A 22,351-nucleotide genomic window follows, 5' to 3' on the forward strand; every position below is an offset into this window, starting at 1 on the left:
AATTTTCAGTGGTTTAGAATAAAGCTCAAAGTTTAATTGCACATTTTCAGCCATTTCTTCTGATAACTTTAGGAAAATCGTAAGTACCTAATTGCTTTAATTATTTTTTTCTTAAAATCTTTTGGTTTTTTGGTCTCAGCCTAATATTAGTTTAATTGCCTTTGAGTAACAGTTTAAACTTAGAAAAACAAGATTTTAAAATGCTTTGGGAAATCAGGAAGATTAATTAATTAAAAAATTCTGCCTGATGCTACAATTGATTTCTGGGAAGAATTGGTTGTTACACGTGATTTTTAATCATATTTGTAAAGAAAAAATGAATTTATCAGATTATCTATATTAATAACCTAAGCCAATTGGAAGATGCATTTTACATTGAAACTGTGATGTCCCCTTGGGACTCAGGGAAGACAACTTACAGAATATTGCTTCCTAGGTCATTAAATCCAGATATCCGTGTATTTTTGTCTTCCTTTTTGTTACTTGGTTAAGATGAAATGTGGTTTAAAACAACTGAATGTATRTGTGTGTAGGAGAGATACGTCCAAACTCAAACCTCACAACTTTAGCCTATCTGCTTTCGTCAGCCACACAGCCACACAGGCTGACCTCAGTCAGCCTAAGCCAGGACAGCTGCCCTTCACGCATCTGCTTTGCCCTGTCCACATTGTGCTTTTTTTCTCCCTTTGCACTGTGTAAAGTGGATGTCTTCTAGAGGTGAGTCTTATGTTTACTCATCTATCTTTCTGGTTGTTTGTGTTAAGAGAAAGGAAATTGGGAGGAGGTTGGAAGAGGCGGTTGTGGCCTTACAGGTAAATAATGTTTTAGCCTGCCATAAATATGTTCCCAACCCAGTGCAGAAGTGGCAGGACTAATGCTGATCCTATTAAGGATTTTTTTTTTATTGACCTCTTCTCTGAAATTGCAGCAGTTGTTGAAGGCTTGTGGGTAGGAGTCAAGTGTGCTTAGACTACACCTGGTAGGTGAATCACGACCTGAGCGTGACTTGGGGCAGAGACACAGCCTCACCTGGCCGGTGCTCCTTCCTCAAGTGGCTTGTTACAAAGCCTCGCTGCAATGTGAACATCCTGGTAGTGTAAGTTGCCTCCTTTCAGCTCGCTGTTGGCTGTGGGGTACTGGCTGACGCTCACTGGTGGTATTCCTCACAAGCGGATTTGGTTGTGTCACGGTGCCGCAGGAGCTGGGAGTGCCCACGGGGCCCTGACAGGTTGTTACAAGTGCTACAAGGCTCCCAAAATGAGAAGARGTATTGCATTGCTTATCCTTATCTGATACTTCATTTCCTTTCCGAGCACTCTGCTCAGAGTAATTGTCTTAATGGTTTGGCAGCTAATCCTGCTGTTGGCAAATCTGGCATGTTTATCCTGTCTGCTGCTTTTGGAGATCCTCTCTGGAATTGTAAASAAGCTGGAATGAAGTTTTATTTAATGAGTTTGAATGTACTATTATCCTCTGAACAGTTCAATCTTTGGGGGAGGTAATAACCTTAAGGAAAATAAACTTGCTCCWGTTTATTTATCTTTTTGTCCCCAGCAGTATCATTCTGATGCGATTAAGCAATTAACTTTTTTTGACACAAAAGCTTTTTTTGTCACTGTTGTTACAGATCTAAGTTTTCCCAGGTCTTCAATGGGTCTCTTAGTCATGGGTCTATGGGCCTTTCTTCAAAGGCTATCCTGTTTCAAGCACTCTCAGTTCTTTTTCTTCCGCCTGTGGTTGCTCATTCCTACTCCTGAGCCAGCTGCTCCACCATGCCGGAGCAGCTGCCCGGCTGGACACGAAATGAACAGGATGAGCAGTTGAGACAACAGAAAATAACTAGTTTTCTGTGGAGCTGCAATGGAGAAGCTGGGGACAAGCAACCTGGCCAAAGACTATCTAAACCAGTACAGGCAGCGTTGTCATTTCCTCAGTGTTCCCCTTTTTCCGGTGTACACTGTAAATAAGCACATTTCAAAGTAGGTTTTGCACATCAATTTTAAGAATTTAGGCTGACAGTCAGTAGCTCATCTGTTCTTCGCATGCCCAGGTATCTCCAGGGCTGAGCTGATGCAGCAGGAAATGTTAGCAGTAAGTGAGAAAACAGGAGGAAAATAATCTGTAATTAGTCCTTCAAATGSAAAATCAAATTTCTGTATGCTCTAAAGGGGAACCTCACACCATGTACGGTACTCTGTAATTTATGTTCCTACTTGTAGTTATTTAATGAGTCACCCAGAAGGGGATGGAATGGGGACCACTGTGACAATCAGGCCAACCTGACGTGGGACCCCCCTGCTACAGCTGCAGGAGGGCAGCCTTTTTTCGACACACAGCTGGGCATTGCTGCAGCCTCCGTCATCCTCCTCTCAGTGCTTGTCACCATGCGATTCAGTCCACTGATCTGGCTGAGAACTAACTTAGTGAAGTGGAAGAGCGGATCCACAGCTAAAAGCAGACATGAGAGGGTTTAGGGATGGATGAGGCTATTACACTCTAATTTTGGCTTAAGTAGATTATGAAACCGCTGAACTTTTGATAATTGTCTTTATGTTAAAAATCACAGAGATGTCTCTATGTTGTAGGTCCTCAATACTGTCTAGGCATCAACAAGTATCTACACAATGACCTGAGTCACAGCCGTGTCAGATCCACTGGTGTGCCGTGCGTTCAGTGTTTTGCTACACTGTGCACAAAACACTGTGGACAGCTTCAAAACACTTTATGGATACTTGGTCAGTGCTGTTAATGTCCTGGGTATTTAGCTGTCAGAGCTCAAAATGTCAGTGACTAAAGAGTGGTGAAGGAGAACGGGAAGCCAGAAAATTGTACTGAAGTCACCAAAGAATAAGAAAAGTGAGAACCTGGGGATCATTTTCTAGTACAATGAATAGCGTTAGATAGCGTTGTCAGAGTTTTTGGCAACCAGAAGGTCTTTTGCATCTTTATGAGCAGACTGAATTTATACTAGTTGTTCTGTTTAATATGTTATGATAAATAACAAAAAACCTCAACAGAGAGTTTAGTTTGCTTTCCCTGTTTGAGCAATTGCTTATAAGTCTGGGAGGTGGGAAAGGCTGAGAAAGCCTGTGGTGACAGCAGGGAGTCGGGGGGGTTCAAAAGCTTAGCACAACCCTTGAACACAAACAAACCTAATAAATAAATAAATCTATTTGAGTACATTTCTGTTACATATAACTGCTTACTGTGCTGATCCTAGGAGGTCAGCTGTGTTCAGGGCTGGCCTAGGCAGGTTAGGCTGGGGYTTGGGGGTGTGCTTCCACAGAGGATTCAGGTAACATGATGCATCACTGGTACCCAGATGGTCAGGTTTCACTTTTTTTTTCAACCTTTCTTATCCTAGTTTCATCCCCACTTTCCCCTCTCTTCTCTTGTTCTTGGCCTGCTGTCCTGCTCTTTCCCTTAGGTGGGTTTGATGCTTGTTGAACAGTTCCCTGGGCCAGCTCAGGTCATTACCCATAAGCCAGTTTTTGTGCTGTGTTCGATTYCTGCCTAGTTAATGATTTAAAGAGATTTGCAGAAGAGCCTGCAGAACCCAATACTGGGAGCAAGGTAAGCAGCAGGAACGCACAGCAGRGAGATGGGAGAAGGGAGAGGGAATGCTATTGGTTAATTTTGTGGCGTGGAAATTGCAGTCTAATTTCTAACCTGCATTTAAAATGTGGTGTAAATGCACTTGAACTGAGTGAGTTACATACCTACATCTCTTCGAGATCTACACTGTAAGTCTATGTTGGCTTCAGTTTCATTCAGACAAGTGTGACCACAGCAATATTTCAAAACTAGGGAAAGCAACCTCAGCGGTATAGCTGGAAGTCATCATGTTGCCTATTTTGCTATTCATTTAATGATCTTCTCAGACAAAAATGGATAGACACATAACTTCCTACAAAAATGTATACTTTGGAGGAAGGTAATAATAAGTAAAGGCAAACATTAYGATTTTGTCATCTGTAATTGTGTGAGGGGCAGTGTGGTGTTTTGATGCCCCAAGAGAAGGAAGGGACTTTGGAGCGCAGGTTGGCGACTGATTTCTTTTTGCACCAGAAAAGAAAGCCTATAAYACTGTATGTGCAAACTATTTATGTGTCATAGTAATTGCCCAAGATGCTGATCACCTACACTTACTTATAAATTAGGTATTTCCAGGAATGTTATAATAATACACTACACTTTTAGAGGCTGAAAACCGTGAGGTTACAACAGAAGGAGTTAATGCCTACRAATTCACCAGGAATCTAGTTAATGAAGAAATATACTTGAAAGGATTAAAATTGTTGTGGAAATTAGCATTTGTAGTGATTGACTGGTGGTGTTTGTGGAAGAATGTGAAAGGGCAGTTCGGTCCTGCTGAGGACTGAAGGATAGTTTGCTTCCCAACCCTGGCACCGTGGAGTACRTTGAGAAGAGCAAGTGCTGCGAGGTAGCACTTGGACACTATATCCGAGACGAAAAAGAGGAAATTGACCTCTATCCATTCCAGCCGTAAGGTAGGGCTCTGACTTGCTCTGCTTTTCCTCARCTTCTCCCACTATCAGGCAGCAGGAAATTGTATTGTATAACCTGATTATATGAATCCTTTTCAGCAGTCCTTAGAGATAAATCCCCTTTAAGCTGGTGTTCCCCTTGATTCACTGTGCCTGACTATTCTTGTTAAACTTCAGATGTGCAGGGGCATTTACAGGTCAGTATATTCCAGGTCTCTGGAATATATTGCCTATTGTTGGAATACCTTTTTGGGGAAATGTGTAAGATGCGTAAGAGCAGGTGGCTTAGCAGTACCAGAAGATCTAACCATCAAGCCAAGATGGAGATTGCTAAAAGTAGGCAGATGCTTGGTTAGAAGGCAAATGAAGAGGGATGTTTTGCAAAGCTTGGGAGGGGRAGCAGAACTGAGACTGATTTGTTTTAGGTTCCAATCTGGTCTCTATTAAAATTAAAAAAAATTACACTGATTTTTTAGGAAGAGGGCCAACAAGGCATGCAGCACAGAACCGTATGTCCTCTTTATGGCTAATACGGACAAATATAGTAAATAAAGAGCATTGAGACAGGTACATCAGCCAAACCTAATAGTCTTCATAATTCTGTCTCCCCCAATGGTTAGTACAAATGCTAGTGAAGAAGATTGAAAATCTATATTACAGACAGTTCCAAACTAGCTTGCCTACACAGCATCTCTTTTCTCCATCATTACTTTCTGGTTGGATTGTGATCTGAACATGAATGTTTTTATTCCTGTTTTTTACCAGGCTAATGCATCTGTCTTAATGCTCTTTATATACTTCTCACTTCCTTCAKGTCTCATCCTGCCATAGACTGTGTTCCTCCATACTGGCAGTTGGATACTGCCACGGAAGTGAGTACCTGTTGACAGCATTCAGTATCTGATGAAAAATAGCTAGCTGTTACACTATTGACACTTGTATGTCAAATTTTCTTGATTAGAAAATATTGTCTTGGTTCATATTAGTTGGAATTCAGTTTGCAGTTATTTAGGGAAGATGCTCAAATATCTGGTCTCAGAAGGAATCTGATTTTTTTGCAAGTTTGGGACAAACCTGTTTCTTTTTGTCTTTCATCTTTTTAAACACTGCAATGGAATCATTAGAAAGATTCAGAAACAGATATTGGAGTCACTTCAGCAAAGCAACATGAAAGAAACTGGAAAACGACGTGCAGAGGAGAAATTCTGCTGCATTTCCAAGCTTAAGGTACAGAAGTGTTTTAGCAAATTTATATGAATGCACAATTATAATTGCTTGTACTGTAGCCAAAATCTTCAACTCGTAGTCAGAGTTAAATTCTAGAGTAGGTGAATGAACGATCTCTGGGGTGTTTTTTGTATCCTTAATGCCTGTCATTGAGGTCAAGCAGGTTTGTAAGCAAAGATGTGCTGCTTTCTATGTCCCTGAACCTTATGCTCTGTGACGTGTTAGTAGGCCTTGATTGCTCTTTTGAAGTTCCACCACCAAACATGTGTAATCCCCCTAATCTGATACAGTTACTGTTCCTTCTTTAACCTGTGAAATGAGCCTTACCAATTATCGCATGGCACACAGCTGTAAAAACTGACTACTGACAAACCCCATACTACAAGTTGTCAAGAAACTCTATATAAAGTTTGTTTTTCATAGTGATTCAAAGCTCTAGTATATTACTCTTGCTTTTTAGGATTTGCAGTAGATATGTTTAAAAATACTATTTCTTTTCTCTCATAAATACTATTTAATAGGTATCCTAAAATGAAAAGGATTTGAATGAAAATGCATATGTTCATATTTATTTTATTACTGTCAATTAAAAGTTTCTCRTAAAAGGGACCTGCTATTTACTACACCTGTTCGATCGAACTCTTTCTGGGCTCATGACCTCTACTGAGAATGGAGAGTAGCTACTCAAACAAGTTATTCTATCGAAGACAACGATCTTACTCCTGCAAGTCATTTATCACTCAGATGAGCAAAGGGTGCAAAGATCTGATCTTTGTTGCACTTAGTAAACTCCTCTTTTTTGTTTTTCTTTTTTTTCCCTTCCCTCTGGCTGCAGATGTTAGGCAGTCCTGCAGATGGCAATCTTGCAGCAGGCACAGGGTGGCAGTGCGCGTGCTATGCCTACGTCTTAGCCGGGGAAATGGGGCTTGAGGTTTCTGAAGAGAGTCTTGGTGACTGGGAATGGGTGAAGAACAAAATCCTGCTTCCTTTCTTCATTCACTGAAGCCATAGCTCTGTGGACATGGATAGCTAATGGGATTTGACTTTGTATTTGCATGCATGTCAGTATGTCAGGACGGTTCACTTGTTTTATTTGGTAGCATGTCTTTAATCATAAAAAAAGCCTGGAAATATTCCTGAATTTCAAACGCTGAAATTTATTCATTCTCCCTTTTCTTTCCCAGGTATTTCTGCTGGCGCTATCATTTGCATATATTGGTAAAACAATGTCTGGTGCTTATATGAACAGCATGTACACACAGATAGAGAAGCAGTTTAATATTCCAGCTTCTTTAGTGGGGATCATTAATGGAAGTTTTGAAATTGGTAATTACTCATTTTAATATTTTTTATTCCTTCAAAAAATAGTATGTTGGCTGAGCATGTGTTAGGGACTCTTCTGTCCATAGTAATCTGTCATTCACTATATGAGACAGAATAGTGATCAACACTGTCCTACCTTCTGAACTATGTATTTAGTGTCTTGGAGAGCAATGGGAAAACTTACTCAAATAAAGACGTTTAGGATTAGAAGCTGGTTCTGCTAAGTTAAGCACTATCTCAGGAGAGATTGTATTAGATTTAAAGTCATATTTATCATTTTTACAGCTCCTTCCATCAGTGACCTGAAAATTGGTTGGAGTGGTTTGTCTCCTCATTCAAACTGAACAGTGTTTCAAGTTTTCATACTTTCATAGCTACAAGAAAGCTTCTAGTTCCACTGATAGTGACCTTCAACTCTCCTACCAGTGACCTTTACTGCCAAATGACAGGCACAGGTTTTGACATTGCCACCAAAGCCAACTGAAAGGCTTGTTAGCTTCAAAAACCATCTAAGTAGAGACCATCAGATGATGCATTTTACACCATGAAGCCCTGGATCCTCTATTATCTGTGGCTCAATGGAGGAAATGTTCTACATAGGCACATATGTACTGGCGGGAAGGGGAGTCAAGGCTCCATCCATACATTTTCCTGGTCTCATCTACTTACATACACAAAGAGAAGGGACTGTTCACCACTCCATGCTGCTGCTTGCAACACAGTCTGATAAGGCTGTCMTGAGAGTCATGAGAGTCATGAGAGAATGAATAACCAGCTTCTCATGCTTTTGAGAAGATAGGGAATTTTTAAAATGTGAAATTGTCGAGATTAATGAGGTGGTGTGTAGAAAAGTTACTATCTTAAAAATATTTTCCTCTTACATGAACTTTTTTAAAAGAGCGAGTTATGGCATTCCTCTTTCCAAGGATGTAAAATAACTGAACAATCACATTAAGATATAAATGATTAAGAATCAGTGTATGTGCCAGACATAATAAATTTATTAGAATTGTACAAGTGTACAAGTTTTAGTGTAATTCAAGCCATTGATTCAATGAAGTCTGTCTAGCAATTATATACAAGAAAAGATGCAAAAWTCATTCAAGCATGATACTTGCCAGTCAGAGACACAGTTTTGTTCTTTTGACAAGAAGGTGACAAAATTAGTAAGTGTAGTAACAATTGTTATTGTTATGGGACCTGATTCATTACATGAGATTTCTTAGCTGCATTAGCAATAAATGAGGAATATAGCAAATCAGCTGATTTGGAAGTGAAAGCAGAGGAGAACAGATTCAAGTTTGTAAGCCCATTTGCACTTTTAAATGGCACTAAAGACAAAAATCTTTTTAAAAATTCTCCTTAAATGATTTTTGAAATTAATATCAATTTATTATTCCTCTTTTCTCTGTATGCCATCTCACTTTTATTCTTTTCAATACCAAAACACCTAAATATTTACTTCTCTATTTTCCCATACTTTGCAAAATACAGTATCCCAGGAGAATAATTTCCTAAAAGATACATTTTTCTGTCTAGTCTGTATGTAAAGCAGTGGGAAAATTCTTCTGTATATGGATGCAGTCAAAAATCTTCTCTTTCACCATGATATCTGTTCTATTTTAGCTTCTATTCCCATGTTAATTCCCACCTAGTATAACTCTTCCATAAAAATTGACAATACAGATAGGAGAGAATCATTGCATCTTTAGCTAGTTCTCTGTCTGGTTAAAGTGCTCACAAGACCAGAGAAGTAACAGATGTTGAGCTAACAAGGTATAATCAAAATTGTGTTGGACTTTAAAAGATATAAAGATGCCTTAGTTTATAAATATGAAACACCTTCTTTTTGCAGGGAACTTGCTGCTGATAGCGTTTGTGAGTTACTTCGGAGCAAAGCTTCACCGACCGAGAATAATTGCTTTGGGCTGCACAATTATGTCATTTGGCTGTCTTTTGATATCACTTCCACATTTCCTGATGGGACGGTGAGTATTTTGCTTAACTCACAATAGCTTCTATGACTCTTACCTGCCTTAATCGAGAACTGAAGTCAGATTGCTTACYGAGAAAAGCATTGGGTATGGGATGATGGTTTTAGAGTGGCTTCTTTGTTTTGTTTCTGAGAGAGCTTCAAAAGTCAGTAATCACTTCCTGAAGAAAGTCACCCTTCTGCTGGGCAGCTGACATCCCTTCCCCTTTCTTGTGTATTTATCCCTTTTCCTGTCCCCTAACCCTTCCTCTTCATGCTACCTCTCCCATGGACTCTCTGAAGAAACAGTGGTCTATATGCTACTGTTGCATTACATAAACTGCTTTTATCTGCTTGGATGAGAAATACAGGATGATTTTTCAGAGGTCTTTGCTTTGGAATCTAGATTATAAATTGTRTCTGATTGTTGTTCTGACAGTGCCTTTAGGTATGATTCTTTATCCACTTTTTCATTGTTTTTACTTGGGTTAACAAGATAAGCATTTAGGCTTGTCTTCATTTTAATCAGTGAGATCATTTTAGAGAAAAGAAGATCCTTTGAGAGTTTAATCTTGTTATGCCCAAGGTGGTGTGTTTCTGACAGGCTTGGTAGCACCCTCCACTCAGGGTATAAATTGGATTAAAGTGCATGAAGAATAGGAGAGAAGATAATATGAGGTCTTCTTTAGGGTGTTCCATCATCTTCTGAAGCATCTGTTACAAGGTTATGTTAGAGACAAAATACCAGTCTGAATAAAACACTGGCTTCTTTCCTTCCTRTAGTTTTTTTGGTCCTACTTCATGTTGTTACTAAGGCTCAGGTGACTTTTGACTTGGGTTTACTTTTTACTGTAGCTACATAATCCCYTTCTAGATAGCTTCATTACTGAAGGGCAGATTTATGAGGTGGTGCAAAAGTATTTCTTCTGAATTTGTGAATGCCATATTTTGATTCAAACAGATATCACATTGAAAGCAGCATTTTACCGTCTGAGAATTCTTCAGTCATGCCTCTGTGCTTTGTTAATCAAAGCTCTTTCTCTTCACCTGCAGAAAAACCATTAAAAGGTATGGCTCTTCCRGTATGTACTATTACTTTCTGCTCAGTTGTTTTATAGTATTTACATAAGCAGATTTTTTCTTGATTAATACTTTTTTCAGGGCTCTGCTTTGAACTAGTACCTTTTCCARGCTTGAAAACTAGAGGCCATGCAATTTCTTAGCTTTGTTTGGTTTTTGTAGTCTGTAACTCCAAAGTCCAAAAGGACTCTATAAGTCCTTTTCATGCAGTTTTTACAGTATCCAAACAGCTTGAGTTAACATCCCTGTCATTCCACGTTGCTTGGGGAAATCAAAAACCATGCTGTTTTCAGAAATCTTCATGTTTTTGACTTGAAATAGCATAGCACTGTGAGGAATTGGGAAACTGTGATTTGGAAAATGGTAAAAGGCATCAAGATCCCTTTTTGTTGTATCACACRTGGAAGAAAAAATGAGAAATAGAGGCAGAGCAAAAAAGTAGAACCTGTGTTCTTTTAGAGAAAAAAGAAAACTTATCTGGGGACTGAAATATACATCTCCATTACCAGTCCATATGCATATAAAGTAACTATTTTGAAATCAAAAGAGTGAGAGACAATGATTAAAAAATAACATAAAATTCTCACTCTGATGATGAGATTAATCTCCCTGGCCTTTAGCCACCTCAGAGACAGCCATTTAGGCTGAACTCTATGGGGTCCCTTGGTAAATAGTGGAAGGAGACTACGGAGTACTTTCAGAATGTGTCACTTACTGTAGAGATGTTCATAGTGTTTACTGCAAGATAGGGCAGATAACCTCCTGGATGTGCCTGTTGATTGTTGGAAACAGATTATCGGTGGATGGCAAAAACTAGGTGAGATGATGTTCCATAAGTATGTGCTAAAGCTGAATCACACTGCTTTAATATCATTCTGTGTACACTGTGACATCAAACCCAAATGTTGTTATCCTATAGTTTCCTATGTCTCCATTTAATAAAGAACATGATTTCCAAGCTTTCCAAGATTGCATATCACTTTAGGAGTTAATTTTTCCAACTTTAGAAAGGATAGTTAGGAAGCACTATAAATAGCACTTCTTATTAATCTTTTAATTGAAGATTTCAGATATTGTTTTTCTTTACTTACGTGTAACAAAAAGTTAGAGATATGTAGAGGGATTTTCCTTAAATTAGACAGCCATTCAATGGCCATGTAGGCAATAGAACCCAGAGATTCTCATTCGCATGCCTTTACTTGGGCAAATTAACTGTTTCCCTATTAGCTTATGGACAAGTAGAACTATGACACTTTTATCACACTTATGAGCCCATCTCCTCTGTGATGTGAAAACTTATTTGAGTTTGACCATATCTGCATTTGGATTGTTTCACATGTGTTTGCTGGCAGGAATCTGACACCGATATAGTAGACCTGAGCTTGGTCTCTGAACAGTAATGTTTTCAATTAGAGTGATCATAAACTTGACCTGATGTCTTTAAAGCTTGAAAACCCTTTCTTTGTGACATTGTAGAAAAATCTGAAACGAAATACATTATTTCTGAAAAGCAGTTTTTTTCTCTAAGTAAACTTTTCCCATTAAAATGTTCAATTCTAACAAAATTTTCTATTAAGAAAATCAAAATAAAATGTTTCAACTCAGTATCCAAAACAAGCCCCACGATGGATCACAGCAGCTTTGCCATACCAAATTGATAAATGCAGGGACATGTAGTCTGCTAACATGAAAATCTTGTAAAAGGAGCTGTTTTCTAGGTGAAAACTGTAGATGATTCAACATTCCTGTTTGGTTTGAAATGGAAAAGCATGGCATATTGGTGTGAGACAAAAATGGCTGTTTTAACTAGCCACTATCAGGTGGCAAATATAAATTATGATTGTCRTTCCAAGGATCTACTTGCATCTCATTAAGTGCCAGGAGACCCTGCCAGGCTCTGAGGCAGGTCAGCATCAGTCTTGAAGCAGGAGGGTTGCTGCAAGGACCTTCATCTAAGAGCCAAGAGGATCTCATCTCTCTGGCACGCAGATGTTCTGGGTTTGTCCTCTATCCATTGACATTAAAACAACAGTTCCGCTGGTGGGAATGCGTAAGGAGAAAAGCCTAGGTTATACAAGTGATCAGCACTGCCAGATGGTTGGGGAAGGTGTGGTGTGGGCAGAAAAGTGTTTTAAACTCTGCTCCAACAAATGCATCAGCTTCTTCCAGTTCTGGAGCCTTTCAAGCACCTCGACAACTTATTTTCTGGTTTTACAGAAAAATCCCATCAAAGCTTAAGTTATTAGTTAATTCTTCATCTTCACCTCTTGAATGTAATTAATAGTTAAAATGAAAACAGAAATTCTGGCTTCTTATTTTATACATAGATTGTGAAAAAGAGCCTGGATCCTTGCTGTGGATATTTGTGCTGATTGGAAACATGGTGCGAGGAATAGGTGAAACTCCCATCATGCCTCTAGGCATTTCATATTTGGAGGATTTTGCCAAAGCAGAGAATTCACCTTTCTACTTGGGTAAATTTATAAGTACTCCATCTTATTATGCTAACTCCTATCCCTTAAACAAACAAACAAATAAGCAAAAGGAAAAGGTACGTTCTTCTGACTCCATTAGACCAGTAAAGGAAGATGAGAGAAGGACTTTGCTACCTTATCTAAATAATAATACTGTACAGCTTGTAGTTTAAATATTTGTTATTAATTTGTTGAAGTGAGGCTGGTTTTAGGCCTAATTATCTATTTTGTAGAGTTGTTTTAAACATCTATAATACTTCCAAGAAAATAATTATGTGCAGGCTCTGATTTTGTATGTTTTCACCTTTTCATATGTCAGGATGTCTACACACAGCAACTGTGGTTGGCCCATTCCTTGGTTTCTTATTGGGATCATTCTGTGCAGAACTGTTCGTTGATGTGGGATCAGTAAACACAGGTAATGGATGAAGATATAAAAGCTTTCATATAAATCAGTAGGCACGAGTGGTGTATTTATCAGCACTAAAAGATGTTTCTGAGCTGGTATGAGTTGTATTCATTTCATCCGAGCTTGCTAGTGTTCCGTTTAGAATGGAAAATCTGTTACAATATTTAATGCAATAAATGCCCTGAGTTCACACATGAGCAAATGAGTCTCCATATAAATTATTTGATGAATTACTGTATTGCCTGACTTACAGAGCAAAAATATTAGAATTAATTTAATACAAAGCACTAAAATTTGCCAGAAAAGTTAGCACCATAAGAAAAGAAGACTAGAGACTGTTTATTCTCTTTCATCAGCCTCGTTTTAAGATCTTTAAAATGTGTTAAATCTATTACATATGTCAGAGATTATTAGSAAAACAAGCAATGACAGCAAAAAATGTTTCTGAACTAATATGAGATGTTTTTTCTTTTTAGATGACATAACTATAACAGTTACTGATGCCCGCTGGGTTGGAGCATGGTGGCTGGGCATTTTGATTTGTGCATCAGTGAATCTTCTYGCAGGAACACCTTTATGGTTTTTGCCCAGGTCCCTTGTGAAGGAAGGAGAAACCCAAGAACATGAGGAGTTTCGTAAAAAAAATGTGGTGCTGTTGCAAGAAAATGATAAAAATGAAACCAAGCAGACCATGTATGAAATTGCTAAAGGCAAGTTTTACTGTGTCTTATTTYCGTCTTATTGTTTTTTGTCCTTATSATTTAAACTATGTCTGCRTATTTTTATAAGTAAAGATGGGTCCAAGGTATGAAATGCATACATCTGTTTTTCAACTCTCTGTAGTACAAAGGTTTTATACAGGGATTTAGAATGGCCTTCACAGAAGAAGAAAACTAATTTCATACATCCAAGTCCTGACTTCCCTCCTTTTCCACCCCTCCTGCATTTCAGGTATATGTAGATCTGGAGCTTTTCTTTTCTTTTCTTTTTTTTTTTTCCTTCCTAGAGGTTTAATGCACTGAAATGTCGTAAAGGATATTACACCTCAGTAAGCTGTGAACAAATTGAAAATATTAGTTACATGTGTCTCCAAATCCACTGTGCYGAAAACTAGCAGAAGTTTTATGCACTTCTGGAGTCCAGCTTAAAGGCACAAAGGGAATTGATGGGTGCTTAACTGTCTCACAGACACTTAATGGCTCCTTGAAGAAGGATCTATTTCACTTACATTGATTCAGGCTACCAATAGCAACATTCACATCTGTGTATTTTCAGATTTATATATCTGTAGTAAGCTATTTTTTCCTTCTAATTTTTGTACTAGTTAGAAACATAAATGAATAAAATATGTCAAAGGCTATGACCTTCAGAGTAGTGATTCTGGATGCCCAGCTCCAAGTCCGAGCTACCGCTCTATGATGTTTCAGGCTGAGCTCTGAATATTCACCATACTTTGAGCAAACACTCAGATATTGATTGATATTGCAACTTTAAACAGTTTCTTTCTCTGCTGTCATGTAGCCCCAAATCGATTCATGAAGAACATACTGCTTTGGTGAGGTAAGTTTGCTAGCTCAGACTGTGTCTCCCTACCACTCCTGAGTACACTTCAGAGCTTATTYGTATTTGTCATCATTCTCTTCCTGCACTGATGTGAATGTCCACTGTCCTTGAATATCCTGAATTAAAAAGGTTGCCATTYGAAGTTGAAACTTGAAGTATTTATAGTTCAAATTAACATGGTAACCTCTTCTGCAGAAAGCTCTGATTCTAAACTGCATGACGTATATAAATAAGCCAGCCTATTCATTGTGTTTCAGATATTTGACCCATTTTTGCAAGACTAATATACTGATCCTGTTCTACTGGTATGCTTGCCTGCCTCTGAAAGACACGTATCAGTGCTCACTAGTGCTCACTTTCAATGAATCACGGTCATTGTTCTACAGAAGTTTATGTTTTTCTGCAGAATTTCTTGACAATACCTCAGCACATTAATTGATAGAGAAGATGAGAGAAAGAGGAATTGTTGTGGGTTTTTTATGGTTCAGGTCCTGATTTAACAGGCATTACTCAGAGAAAAGACATGTGTAAATTAGTTTCTCCGAGGTTTACCTCACTGAAGACAGGAGATGTGGTGGGAATAATCAGAGTCACTTCTTTCTTCAGGCCTCTTCTCCCCTACCTTTCCCTTTCCCCCTCACTAACAGTAAGGTAAGCCAAAATTAGTGATTATRTCTCTGTGACAGGCAGTTATAGCTGTCTAGTCTGTGTGTATCCTTTCCCCTTTGCACTCCTTTTGTCTGCCGYGTGCTGGACGTGGGTAAGGGATCCTGACAGATGCTCTGCGGGGACGGGATGAGGGGAAAAGGAATGGGRATAACAGGGCAAAACTGCAAATCTGCAGTTTCAAGGTTCAGTCATTGCCTAACTCATAACCTTCAGGAAGATTTTGATGAGATTTTTACTGTGTTTATAAGCAGCACCGTGCATGCTGTCTGTGTGTGTTCGGGTGGTGGTGGTGGTGGTGGTGGTATCTCCATGTAGAAGAGATGCACTGGGAAAGGCTGCACTGAGCAAACAGTCTTTGATCTGTGGTCTCTGTTCAAGCACAAGGATTAGCCTGATCCAGTTAAGGACTGTCTGTGTTCCCCTCTTTCCTCCTCAGATAAACTGAGCAATGGATGATTCATTTCACAAAGCATCGCACTAACTYGTTGCATTCTCTCTTTCCAGATTTCATCCCATTCCTCAAGGCTCTGTTTCGCAACCCAATTTATATGTTATTTATATGCGTAACTGTGTTACAGTTCAGTGCATACAATGGCATGATATCCTTCATGCCAAAATACTTGGAACAGCAGTTTGGAAAATCTGCATCAGACGCCATCTTTTTAATTGGTACATTCACGTTTTGCTTTGCTCTAATCTACCACTTGGTGATGGCTATATGCAAATTCTCTCCCTCTATACATACACATATGTGCATGTATACCTATATACTTGTACAGATACATACACGTAAAYGTATACATGCTGGGGTCAAATGCTTCTGCATGAGAGAGATTCCACACTACAAAGTAGTTCTAAATAATCATTTTACATTTTCTACTAAACATCTCCTGATTTCCTATTCAGAATTTTGTAACAGTCCATTTCCCGTCTTTTAGATTGTTCCAGAAGTTTCAGTTGGTTTATTATATSATCTGATATAATTTGCACCACTTGCACTACTGATGTCAAAGAGATTATGCTAATGGCAAGTAGTTGAAGCACAAAGCAAATATCATGAAACAATAGGTTCAACTTTTTCATTTCTTAAATGCTCAGCATTCTCTCACTTAAGGGTTGAGGCTTAATTAGACCAGGACAAATTATTATAGAAGAATCACCTTAATGTACATCAAGCCATACTTCTGTTCCTTATTTGAATACTCAGCTTTCATTGTAGCTGCCACAATTTCTTTAAATCATACCTTAAAATGACCCAGATCTTATGAGTACCACTAATAATCTCTGTCACCAGTGTTTTGAAGTTCTGCATACAAAGCCATGTAGCTATCATACATCTTATCTGTATGCTGACATCTTACTGTCACTGCACTGCAAAGCTCTTTTTCAGTTTGACTACCTTCGGTATTCAAATACAGAGTACTTTGAGAGGAAAACAACTCTGATTTAATGGCTCTTCCCTTTCCTCACACTCCCCATGCTCACATGCAGTCAAGGATTGCTAGAGAACCAACACCTACTTGAGCAAAGACAACCAAGTCATATGATGGCTTTGTAAAACTAGTTCCTCGGTATCTCTGTCAATATTTGCTTCATTAAAATATCAAACAGTGAAAAAGAAGAGTGAAGCATATGTTCACTAATCCCATTCCAAAACTGCATGTCTGTCCCTTATTTCTGTGATCTCTGCATATGTAAAGATGTGCTCCATTAGATTATCCTGCTCTTGAGCTGCTCTCTCAGATAGGAGGAAACGCTGTCTTTTTTTGTGTTGGACTAGACTGCTGTGGTAGATTGCAATTTTCTAATGAATTGAGTCCTAGCCACTGGTTCTCCAAGCAGTTCACAACTGCTGTTGACTTTGGCTGGTTTTTCGAAGTGCAAGAGAACTTTAGTTTAAATTAATCAGCCCTAAGCACTTGCACTAAGCATATGCATCTTTGCCAAATTATATGCACGTTCTTCCTATGTGGGTAGCTTTACCAGTCTCCTTATTTATTTTAACATGTTTTACTCTTTTAAATAGGTGTTTACAACTTACCAGTCATATGCGTTGGTTATTTTTTTGGAGGCTTCTTCATGAAGAAGTTCAAGATAAATATTTCTCAGGCTGCAAACCTGGCATTTTGGATATCTTTATTTGATTACTTTCTCTACTTTTCTACCTATTGGACTATCTGTGACACTTCAGCAGTTGCTGGCCTAACAGTTTCGTATGAAGGGTATGTTCTCTAAGACACATCGGAATGATTTTTCTTGTCAGAAGTCAGCCAGAGACTCCACAGTTTTTCAGAACAAAACTAGGTACATTTCAGCTTTAGGATTTAACTTTTCTAGACTTTTTAATTGAGTGAGACACTACGTCTCTAGGTCTAGCTTTGGTTGTTCCTGTTTTAAATGATACATTGTATTGAAAAAGATATGCATATAAATAATTCTACAATTGCATGTCCCTACTGATCCTTTCACTAATACAGTTATATATGCAAGTCATCTAACTGCAGGTAAAAGTAAAAAGCTGTTGATCAAACATAYATATACATGAATGCACTTTCAGAATTACAGAGGAATAAAAACTTTCTTTATCTTGCACTAGTTTACTGGAATTTGCTTGTTATTAAGAGAACAGGAAATTCATCTGTGGTTTCTTGTTTTGAAGCCTGCCATTAATCAGCAGGGGGGCTGCATGTATGTAAATGCACATGCAGGTATATAAATGCTTATTGACAGTTGAGCACCTATATGCCTTAGGTGAGAGAAATGCTGTAGGGTATGAATACCTACTGAGGAGTATATACTATAGTATGATACCCTATAGATAGATAGACGGGYATGACTGCTGGATAGAAGCATGTATGATTGTGTCCTGGATCAACGCTTGAGCTGGAACAGAACTGTAAGCATTTCACAGGCTTATACTAGGGATTTCAGTACGGAAATATTTATTCATCTTCTAAATGTATTTCAGGATAAAACATGTTTCATATGCAGAAAATACTCTGCTTACTGACTGCAACAGTGATTGTAATTGCACACTGAAAGTATGGGACCCTGTCTGTGGGGACAACGGAATCACTTACGTGTCACCTTGTCTTGCGGGGTGTAAAGCCTCAAGGGGAACTGGAAAACATATGGTAAAGCACTTTTTTTTTTTYCCGCACTGTTGCTATGAAATATAGTAGGTGAGGAATAGGGGGAGAAATATCCATACCTGTTCACTCACTTGGACTTGTATGAAATAGAATTGGACAAATTCATTGAGTAGCAACAGAAATTCCAAGCTGAATATGAACATTAGTTTAAATTAAGTTTAATTTAAAGAATATAGCGAAGAAGCCTCTATTTTTTTGAAGGAAGTCAAAATACTAAAAACACTGTGAGAAGTTATTTTCAGGGTGTTATCAGCCTGTCTGAAACCTGAGAGCATTTCAGCCAGAATGAAATTCTACAGTATGAGTATAATAATCTCTTTCATCCTATAGATTTAAATAAATAACTAAGTATTATAGAGCATTTTTCATCCTAATTAGCTATACATTTTTCATAATTAATTAAAAATATTTATAARCCCTGATAGATGGAAAACAATTGCAAGTAATAACTTCAATAAAAATCCAAACCATACAGATTTTAGAAATCATTTATGCTATACAAATATTTTAGAGAACTATTAGATTAGATTAGATTTAGTATGGGCCAGGTGCTGATGCCATTATTTACTGAGGGTAACATTTGTTAGCCCTTATTCTGTGAATAGTCTAATTAATTCAGTAGAAGCAAGCATGTGAGTTAAGATATTATAACCTGGCCTTAAATCAAATATCTGATTTTTTCTCTTCTAGCATGTGAGATCCTGTGCATTTGGTTTATGAAAAGAATGGCCAGGTTTAATGGCAGGGGAGGGACCACATTACTAGGCTATGGTGGGAAATATATCTTCTACAAAGGGCTCTTTTGTTGGCTTGCTTGAGGTTGTGTACTCCCAGCTACATAAGAGCACCCCAGCTCCCTCCTGCTAGGACCCCACACATCACCTACAGCTGACCGGTGGATCTATGCCTGGCAGCTGGGCTACACGTGTGATCTACAGACTCAGGAGAACGAGCAAGGCACCAGTCGTGCGAGTTTCACACTCAGTGTGTGAGTTTTGATAGGTCTATATGATTAAAACACTCTTTTGMCAGGTATTGGAAAACTGCACCTGCATTGCAGCCTCGGGGTTTTCATCTCAAAATGTCTCTGCAGTTCTGGGCCAGTGTGACAGAGAAGAAAACTGTGACAAGATGCTTCATTATTTTTTAATATTGTCGTTAATCTGCAGCTTCATTTTTTCCTTATCAGCTATGCCTGGATATATGGTCTTAATAAGGTACAGTAAAATGTTCTTATCTTAAGAAACCTATTGGACTTTTTATTCTGGGGTCAAGCAGCTCCATGATTTAAAAGTGTGTTACTTTGTATGGAGGGAGGAAGAACAGAAAGATCTTACGTCACTTCTGTGCTGATTGATAGGGTTTAGTTCATGCTAGATTTTGTTAGCTTTATGTTGCTTCTGGCTGTCAGCTCTATCCTGAGTTAATGAAAGACCACTGAGTCAGTGTATTGAGATACCGAGAGGTGCATAATACCCATCTGCTTATTGATCACATTGACATGATGCTGATTAAGCCACCACTATCTTGCCTTGGCCTGGGCTCCATGCAGGTGGGTGATACTGGGAGAATAGCCTTTCCTTTTGCAATCTGACAGTCCTAGTTAAGGAACTTCAGTCAAAGTCGTGTAATGAGGATAATGAAATATTTTAGCCAACACTCTAGATAGAATGATTTCCTTCATTCTAACCAGGTAACTATTTTTATTAATGTTACCGCTGTTAATCTGTGTACAATGCAATTACCATACAGGTCTCTAAAGCCTGAAGAAAAATCACTTGGACTGGGTCTCCATGGACTAGCTTCAAGAGTACTTGGTAAGAAAAGCTCTAATGCGCATCTCTAGGGCTTATCTGGAGTTAGATATAGGTCAGGGCTGGGTTATGGGCATGGCACAGGTGTCCACCTCTATGGAGTGCCTCTGAGCAGGGGAAATTTTTCTTTTTTTTTCCTTTTTTTTTTTATATAAATCTAGGCAACATGGCAAACTGGAACAGCTTTCAGTTTGTGTTGTATTGTGTTGTGTTGTGTGTATTGATATTGTGGGATAGGCTGATTATATATGGGGCTCATCTGAAAGCCATCTTGTGTTCCTTCCTTCTTGTCAAGTGCTCACTGAACAGAACACTCTCATTGGTAAGAAAAAATGCTGAGTTTTGAGTAGGAATCACAATTCATGCTTTTTATATTGTAACAGGTATATATAGTTAAATACACAATAGGAAAGTATTATTTTTTGCTGAGAGTAAGTGATAAAGAGGAGGGAACATAGGAAAGGTAGAGAACATGGTTCATGCTGAAAGAGAACAGGACAGATGGAGTAGGTGAGAAACTACACAAGTTCTGTAGTGTACCTGTTACTCAAAAAATATACTATTCACAAAAGCATTGYTAATATTATTTTTTTAGCTGGAATTCCATCTCCCATTTATTTTGGAGCTTTGATAGATACCACATGCTTGAAATGGGGTACTATGAGTTGTGGAGGAGAAGGAGCATGCAGGATGTATGATATTGTCAATTACAGGTATGTTTTTTATTTTATGAACATTTCTCATCCTTACTATATTACTAAATATGTAGAGATACAGGTGTATGCTCTTCATCTTTATCCAGTACACAGATTTYTCCTGCATTAGAGATTTAACACAACTCTTTCCTTTGGTATTGGCTTTATTTGTCAAGTGCAACCTTTGCTACAGACATTGCAACATCCTTTGAACAGAAATGTCCTGTTACCATGTTTACATGCACTGAACATTTTCCATGAGAACAGGCCTTAACACACTACAGGTCTGATGGAAACACTCATGGAAAAAAATGTTAGATGTTTAGTGGCTTAATATCTTTGAACAGAAAATGAGTGAAGTTGTACTTGAATTAAGTTACAGGGGAAATTTAGGCAGAGGACATGCTTACCCAAGCTGGAATTTGATGCAGGATATTATGCTTCATGCCTTTTGTAGTCCTTCTAGAAGCACTACGGGAATTTTGAAGAAAAGTGATGTTGAAATAACAGCCTCAGCCTGATTCATGGTAACACTGTTAAGATCGGTTTTGGAAGAAGAATGCTAGCTCATGAATACCTGCARGTTTTCCTCAGATGTTCTGAACTGCCCTTTTCATATCTCTCTCTGTTTYCCCTACATGTACCAGGTAGCTAACTTAACTGTCCAGATTAGTTGCCTGAAGTTGAGTGGGGTAAGCAGCCACTTTGCTGCCCTTGACATGTTCTTTGTTTTTGCACTGATTCATCCTAGGTGAGATCCAAGAGCTCAGGGCACAGGCTTTGCAGCAGCTTGGTCATTATCACAAGAGGATGTACRCTGAATAGTTTTGCTGTTGTTTTATGAATGCATATACTTAATGAAGTTCATCTTTTATTCCAGATGGCTCTACCTGGGTCTGCCAGCAGTATTACGTGGAGTATCCTATATCCCATGTGTATTAATTCTCCTTATTTTAAAGAAGAAACTTAAATCTTCTGAAAACAAAGTCTTAATAAATGCACCAGTGGAAATGCAGGCTAAAGAAGAGGAGAATGAGTCACTAAAATAGCATGTCAAAGCAGGACATATCATGAAAAAACCTTGCAGTGTAAATCTTGGACATATCTTYGTGAAAAATCTGTTATTTACTAGTGAACTTTTGGACAGATATTAATAGAATTACACCAAGTTATATCCTAATTCTATTCTTAGAAAAATATGTGTCCATAAACAGAGGCTACAGAGAAAAATGTGTCTTGTGCAATAGAGCCAGGAGTAGAAGTACGAAAACTTATGAAATGCCAGGACTGAGTCATCTGAGCAAAAGGCTATGAAGCAAAAACATGTGTTTTGAATCCTGGTTACACTGAAGTTAGTTAGCATTTTGCAACTGACTCCAGTGATGCCAGATTTCACCCTGGAATTCCCCAGTGCCTTCTGCCACAGCCTCTCTCATTGACTGTGGACAGGACACATAGCTTCTTT

At 38.4% G+C, this 22,351-nt stretch overlaps 1 protein-coding gene across 1 annotated transcript; it reads left to right on the forward strand.

The window, feature by feature from the left end:
- Positions 1–5,663: 5,663 nt before the first annotated feature.
- On the forward strand, positions 5,664–22,045 carry LOC146584765 (solute carrier organic anion transporter family member 1A2-like). Its single transcript, XM_085324181.1, has 14 exons — positions 5,664–5,735; positions 6,920–7,061; positions 8,914–9,046; positions 9,992–10,098; positions 12,438–12,584; positions 12,904–13,002; positions 13,470–13,703; positions 15,730–15,894; positions 17,252–17,447; positions 18,194–18,359; positions 19,410–19,594; positions 20,130–20,194; positions 20,787–20,904; positions 21,767–22,045. The coding sequence occupies exons 1-14, from the start codon at positions 5,676–5,678 to the stop codon at positions 21,933–21,935; spliced, it is 1,986 nt and encodes a 661-aa protein (XP_085180307.1). The 5' UTR covers positions 5,664–5,675; the 3' UTR covers positions 21,936–22,045.
- Positions 22,046–22,351: the final 306 nt, after the last annotated feature.

This window comes from Rhea americana, unplaced genomic scaffold (assembly GCF_003343005.1).
Source record: "Rhea americana isolate MKP2758 unplaced genomic scaffold, rheAme1 scaffold_9, whole genome shotgun sequence".
NCBI lineage: Eukaryota > Metazoa > Chordata > Aves > Rheiformes > Rheidae > Rhea > Rhea americana.